The following is a 7,340-nucleotide window of genomic DNA, read 5'->3' on the forward strand; positions in this document are numbered from 1 at the left end:
GATAGGGTTCCCTTCCAAAATATTTTATGATCTTGGAATTATCAATCATTATATTTGATAAATCCAAGATCATAAAATATTGGGGGAAGGAATTATGTCCAGGGGTGGGGAACCTGAGGCCTCCAGGTCACATGTGGCCTTCTAGGTCCTTGGCTGCAGCCTTTTGACTGAGTCCAAGTTTTACAGAACAAATCCTTTTATTTGTTCTGTGAAGTCTGGATTCAGTTAAAGGGCCACACTTGAGGACCTAGAGGGGCACTTATGGCCTTAGGGCCACAGGTTGCCACCATTGGCCTAATTTTTAATCTAGTACCAAATAATTTTGATTATTACTGCTTTCTAGTATGTTCAGAAATGCATCAGTACAAGGACCTTCTCCTTATGTTTCTTATATTTCCTTCCATAATTCTGCTTAATATTCTTATCTGTTTCTTCATATTAATTTTGTTGATTTGGTTTGTCTTTTTTTTCTTTTTGGAGGGGGAAGGCAGGGCAATTGGGGTTAAGTGACTTGGCCAAGGTCACACAGCTAATAAGTGTTAAGTGTCTGAGGCTGGATTTGAACTCAGATCCTCCTGACTCCAGGGCTGGTGCTCTATTCACTGTGCCACATAGCTGCCCCTTTACTTCTAGTCTTATCTTAGTTTTAGTCATTTGCTGGTATTTTGATTTATATTTCCTAAAGAATTCTTTTTTCTTTTTTAAGCAATTGGGGTTAAGTAACTTGCTCAAGGTTACACAGCCAGTTATTTCTGGGTGTGGTGCTAAGTATCTGAGCCCGGATTCCATCCCCAGGTAATACCAACACTGAGGCCGGTGCTCTTACTCCCTGAGCCACCTGGCTGCCCCTTGATTTATATTTCCTTAAGTTACTAGGCTAATTTTAGGTAGTGCTTCTATCTTTACTATACTAGTTCAACCTAACCACCTACTTTCCATAATTCTTCATTTCTCTCTGAATTGTTTTATAATCATCTTTACATTTGGTCTTACGTGGGATTTGTTATTTAGTTATAAGTAAATGTATTAAATACATTTTATTTTATAAACATCTTATATTTTTCATTATAAAGTCTTTTTTGTATCAATTTGAGTTTTTATTAGTGTTTTGGGTGATTTATTTTATATCAAAATGTCTAAAGCTATCTATTATCATTATGATTAATTTTTGTTGAGTCTCTTAGGCTTTTCCAGTATGCTGTCATATTATCAGCAAACAGAGGCCCTCTAACTTCTCCCTTGCCTCTTCTTATTCCATTAATTTATTCTTCTTGCATCATTGCTACAGCTAGCATTTCAAAAACTATGTCAAACAGGTCAGGGTAAAATGATAACTGCAAAGAAACACATTGGCAAAAATGGGAAAATTCAACCTTGAAAGGCTACTGGAAAGACTGACATACAATGGAGAAAAACAACTTGGAATTATGCAAGAAAAATTACTAAATTGCTTATGCCCTTTCACCCAGAGATCTTACACTTGGGAGATTAATGAAAGCAAAACAAAATAAAACAACCCATTCACACAAAAATATTCACAGTGGCATTATTGGTAACAAAAAACTAGCAGCAAAATATATGACTGATGATTAAAGAAGGACAAAAAAACCAAAACCTGGAGCATATGAATTCAGCATTGTAGAGAGGAAAGAGTGTGGTATGTGTAGTTCAGGGACCTGGGTTAGAATCCCAAGTCTACCACTTACGGCTGCCTATATAAATGACCTTAAACAAGATGTTTAATACATCTGAGTCTCAGTTTCCTCATCTGTAAAAGGAAGGTTTTGGGCTCAGTAGCCTTTAAAGGCCCTTTCCTTTTCTAAATCTCTGGTCCTATGAGCTACAAGGCATGACACATGAAGAATTAAGAGACACATAGAAAGCCACCCGTGAAGAGATTCAAGGTAAAGAAAGGAGAATACAAAGAACAATACAATGCCTACAAAAATATGGACAACACTCTTGTTGTTCAGTCATGTCTGACTCTTTGTGACCCCATTTGGGTTTTTCTTGGTGAAGATACTAGAGCATTTTGTCATTTCCTTCTGCAGCTTATTTTATAGATGAGGAAACTGAGGCAAACAGGGTTAAGTGACTTGCCTAGGGTCACACAGCTAGTAAGTGTCTCCCTCTCATCCCACTCCATGCTACACGTGATTTCTCATATCATTCTGAACCTTACCTATAAATGTATTATAGTTATTGGGGGATAGGTGCCATTAGGTGGTAAAGTGGATCGGGCACTGGGCCTATAGTCAAGAAGACTCATCTTACTGAATTCCAATCTGACGTCACACTTCCTAGCTGTGTCAGTCTGGGCAAATCATTTAATCTCTTTTCCCTCAGTTTCATCGTTTGTAAAATTGAGCCGAGGGGCGGCCAGGTAGCACAGTGAGTAAGAGACCGGCCCCAGAGTTGGGATAACCTAGGATCGAATCCGGGCTCAGATACTTAGCACCACACTCAGAAATAACTGGCCATGTAACCTTGAGCAAGTTACTTAACCCCGATTGCTTTAAAAAAAAAATCGAGCTGGAGAAGAAAATGCCAAACCACTGCAGTATCTTTGCCCCAAAAACTGCAAATGGGGTCACGCTGAGTCTTACAAGACTGAAACAAGAGTCACAGTTACTTACATTAGCAGTTCTTTCCTCCCAGACCCCAACCCCAAACGCTGAAAGCATACTCTCTAATAGTCATCCGATGGAGGAGCCCTCAACAAAGTACACTCCCTGAACTGGTGAAAGAAAATTCCTTCCTGACCCCAGGTGTCTCCAGGATAGAGCTGCTCCACAGACAACACCAAAAGATAATAAAACTTAGGACAGATGCCACAACGTGGGTCCTCAGTTAGGCCAGCACAAGCGCTTCCTTTCCATTAAGTCCTTGTCAGCTACAAAAATGCTAAGTGACAAGCACTGTCACTCAGTTCAGTACTTTAGTCACTCTGTTCAGTAATTTTGTTCAATAGTTCAGGGGGTTTACTTGGTTGAGGGCTCCTTTGGATGATTATTGAAAAGTGTGTTCTTGATGTTGTTTGGGGTTGGTGTCTGGGAGGAAGGAGCTGCTAAGGCAAATAACTATAATTATTGTTATTTAGGTTTCTTCATGATCCCATTTGGAGTTTCCTTGGCAAAGATACTGTAGTAGTTTGCCATTTCCTTCTCCTGCTCATTTTACAGATGAGGAAACTGAGGCAACCAGGGTTAAGTGACCTGCCCAGGGTCGCACAGCTAGAAAGTGTGAGGCCAGATTTGAACTCAGGAAGACGAGTCTTCTTGACTCCAGACTCAGCACCCTATCCACTTCATTACATAGCTGCCCCTCCCCCCAAAGAACTATAATACATTAGAATATATCCATAGGAGGCATCCAGAGAGATATGAAATATCATTTATAGCATAGGGTGGAGGTGGGAGGGGAGATAAGGCAGTTCCTTGAAGGGAGGGAGATTTTACTGGGCAAATGTGTAAAGGAAACCATTTTAAGAACTTAGGAGAGTTTGTACAAATCCACTGAGGCCAGAAAGAACAGAATGAGATCTAGGAATGGCTAGAATTTAGTACATGTTAACAGGTATAATATGGGTTTAAAGTTGGAAAGAAGGGTTGGAATAAGCCTGCATAGAGCCTTGAATGCCAGAACAAATATTTGATAAACAAGAAGCCACAGAATATTTTTTTTAATAGAGAAGTAACCAAGCCCAGTTATGCATTAAAATTATTTTTCCAGGGGTGGTCAGGTAGCACAGAGAGTAAGAGCACTGGCTCCTGTGTGGGGATGACCTGGAGATCGAATCCTGGGCTCAGACACTTAGCACCCACCCAGAAATAACTGGCCGTGTAACTCTGAGCAAATTACTTAACCCCGATTGCTTAGGGGCGGCCAGGTGGCTCATTGAGTAAGAGCACCAGATCAAAACATAAAATCCTCTGACTTTTAAAGCTCTTGGTTAACTTGGCACCTTCCTACCTTTCCAGTCTCCATATACTTTACCACCCTCCCCCTACCCTGTGATCCAGTGACACTGGCCTCCTTGCAGGCTCCCCCACCTCTCTTCAACTCATGGCTGTCCCCCACACCCAGAATGTTTTCCCTCATCTCTACCACCTGGTTTCTTTCAGGTCTCAGCTAAAGTCCCATCTTCTGCAGAGCCTTTCCTGGCCCTCCCTTAATGTTTCCCTTTCCTCTGAGATTACCCCGAATTAACCTGTATACAGATCACGTGTGTACAGCTGTTTGCATGGTGTCTTCATTATTATACTGAACTGAATGTTAAGGACTGGCCTTCCTTTGTATCCTTAGCCTTTAGCACAGTGCCTAGCTCATAGTAGGCAACTAATAAATACTAGTTGACTGAGAACTGGTCAGGTTGTATCTTTTATTTGATTCTATTTCATTTTCTCTTCATCTTGTATTCTCACACTGTTATTTTCCATTTTAACCCAAAACAAAGGTTGCTTAGTAAGCACATCTTTCCATTGAGCTTTTAAAACAGGCACCCTGTGAGATGCATTTCAAATCTTTTCATTGTTAAGGATATCAGATGTTTACTCTCCCACCCAGAAACAATACAATATAAAAACAAAAAAACAGGTTTATTCAGTCATTTCAATAAAAGATAAATCCTATAAATCAGGACCACCAATATTTCAACAACCATATCTGAACGAGTCAAGCAATCAGTCTCTTAAAACTGCTCTTGGGCTACCTTAAATCACAGGGATGGTGTGTTTCCAATACCTCATTATGTTTCACAATGGTGAACTGTACTGCTCCTCCATTCAGAGGGTCACATTTTTAGACTGGTTTCATTCACTCACAAAAGAAAAGCATCTATGGAGAGAAAAAAGGAAATAAGCCACCTCTATCAAAGGGAATCGCTATTATTGCAAGAGGCTCCAGAGGGCCATTAGAAGTCTTCGTGTCCTTCCTCTAAATCCTCCCGCCCTCATTTTCTATCACATACAAACATCCCGATAGAGGAACCCCAAAGGAGGGCTGGAAAAGCTAGACAGAAAAAGGAGAGCCGCTAGGAGGGTCAGAGTGTAAGAAAAGGAAATACAAGTGAGGGCTTTTTTCCTAACAGTTTCTAGGAAATCTTGATCCCTGGCCAAGAGCTGTAGCCAACGGCAGGAGGAGCTCTAAAAAGGAGTATGCGCTGAAAGCACGCATCCACCATCCCCTCCCCACTAGTAGGCACAGCGTGCATGTCCTCAGGAGACACCCAGCAGTTGCAAAACACAGGGCTCCACTTGGAGTACACGCAGAACGAGCCAGGATACAGTTACTCTCCTGCCAGGAGAGTCACAACATAGCTTGTGGGAAACAGTGACCTTGAAGGAAACAGACTGGAAGGGCAGATTCTTAAAAGCCTCTTCAGACTGCAAGGAGCAATTAACATCAACTATTTCCCACCCTACCTAGTAAATTCCACCCTTTCTTCTCCCTTTCGTCTCCCTAGGAAAAGCCAGCTGCCCATTCACACCAGAGAATGGGATGGCTCCCACTCAACCCATCCAGCCTCCCGATTTTATTCTCCGCCCAATATTTCTTCCCAATGCACTTGTAGCACCATTTTCCTTAAGCATTTCCCAAAATAAAAAAGAAATGTACACACATAACAGTTTTCAAGTGTTATATAAAAAACCCCCTTTTGAACCCATCGGATCCCCATACTTTCAGTCCAACCGCTGGACCTCAGAGGGAAAAATTAGGCCCAGTCAATGAAAGTAGTAGCTGCCATATTAGTTTATCTCGAAATTAGTGGGGTATTTGTCCTCAGGCCCCTAAGGCCGAAATTAATATCCAAGGTAAACCATCCAGACCCACCCTATCAACTTTGCCTTCTAATACCCTTTTCCTTCCCCTCCCCAGTCTCTCAAATCCGTTTGTCTCCAATTAAGCAGGAGGCGGCTCCTTTTCTCTGCCTCCCCACCCCATTCCCCCGACCCCTCGTTCGTTCATGTCAGTCTCTCGGGCGACAGCTCCCAGGGTCTCGGCCGCCCCAGTTCTTCTTGCCCCTCGGCCTGCCGGGCTCACTAACTGATGGAGACCCAGATGCCGTCAGCGGGTCTGTGCCCCTGGTTTTCTTCAGGTTACAGCAGGCTGGTAGTCGAGGGCTGCAGGGAGATAGAGTCCCTCCCGCCCCAGTCACTCCCACCCCCGGAGGCAAAGACGAAGGAAGAGCCGGCGCCGGGGGCAGTGGGGGCCACAGCGCCGGCAACGACGGCCACAGCTCTCCGAAGTCGTCGCACAGCCTCTTTGATGAGGTTCCCCGAGAGGACAAGCTGCTGCAGAAGCTGGTGGGGGTCATCGTCTCCCGCACGGAGTCCCGCCTGCCCTCGGTACCGGTACCGGTGCTGGTGGTGTTGGTGCTGCTGCTGCTGCAGGCGCCGGGAGGCGGCGGCGCCCCGAAGCCAGGCGCGCCGGCACGGGCCCGGCAGCGGCTGCGGGAAGCCTCGCTTACAGACGTGCGGGGCAGAGGCGCTGCTCCGGCCCGGGGCGCCCCCTGATACGCAGGGACCCGACGACGTCCGCGCCGGAGCCTGGGAGGCGGCGCCCACGTCGCTCGCCCAGGACAAGGCAGCGCGGGTCCCGCTCCCCGCGCACTGCAGCGGTCCGGAGGGCTGCAGGGGCGCCGGAGCCGGCCCCGGGGGCAGCAGCAGCTGCAGGACCGGGGGCCGCAGCGGCGGTGGGGGCGGCTGCTTGCACGCCGGGAGCCCCCGAGGGGCGGGCCGGCTCCCGTGCGCCGCGTCCAGCTGCAGCGCCTCTCCGATCTGGGCCACCAGCCGGTCCACGTCCCCCGAGCCCCCGACAGTCACCGACTGCTGCAGCAGGAGGAAGCTCTCTCCTTCCTCCCCCTCCCCCTCGGCGTTCTCCTCCTCCTCTCCAGCCGCCGCCGCCTCGTCGTCCTCGTCCTCCTCCTCCCTCCGGCACGGCATGGCCTCGGTTCGCAGCTCGGGCTCCGCAGCTCCGCCGCCCCTCGCTCCCGCCCGGGCTCCGGAGACGGCTCCCGAAGACAAGGCGCTGCGGTCTCGGAGCGAGCCGGCCGCGTGTGGGGCCCCGGAGCGCGCTTCAGCCGCCGCCGCCGCCACCGCAGCTCCGGGAACTGGGGCTCAGCCGGTTCAGTTCGATTTGTAAACAATGGGTGACGCGGGGCGTTCGGACGCTACCACTGCGGCGGGGCGGGGGGGCGCGGAGATGGTGGAGGTGGGCGGCCTGGAAGGCTCCCGGGAGGGCACGCTGCGGGAGCTCTGCGGAGCGCGGATGGGGGGCTGTCCGTGTCCTCCAAGCGCCTGGCCCTGGACGATGGAGGCTTCTCGTGGTCTCGCCTGAGC

General features: G+C 47.5%; 1 protein-coding gene across 1 annotated transcript; it reads right to left on the reverse strand.

The window, feature by feature from the left end:
• Positions 1 to 4,367: 4,367 nt before the first annotated feature.
• LOC138145513 (GSK-3-binding protein FRAT2-like) lies at positions 4,368 to 7,116 on the reverse strand. Its single transcript, XM_069067125.1, has one exon. The coding sequence runs from the start codon at positions 6,942 to 6,944 to the stop codon at positions 6,099 to 6,101; it is 846 nt and encodes a 281-aa protein (XP_068923226.1). The 5' UTR covers positions 6,945 to 7,116; the 3' UTR covers positions 4,368 to 6,098.
• Between the last annotated feature and the right edge of the window lie 224 nt (positions 7,117 to 7,340).

Source organism: Petaurus breviceps, unplaced genomic scaffold (genome assembly GCF_028583685.1).
Source record: "Petaurus breviceps papuanus isolate PSGF00001 unplaced genomic scaffold, PetGlider_PUasm1.0 90740, whole genome shotgun sequence".
Lineage (NCBI taxonomy): Eukaryota > Metazoa > Chordata > Mammalia > Diprotodontia > Petauridae > Petaurus > Petaurus breviceps.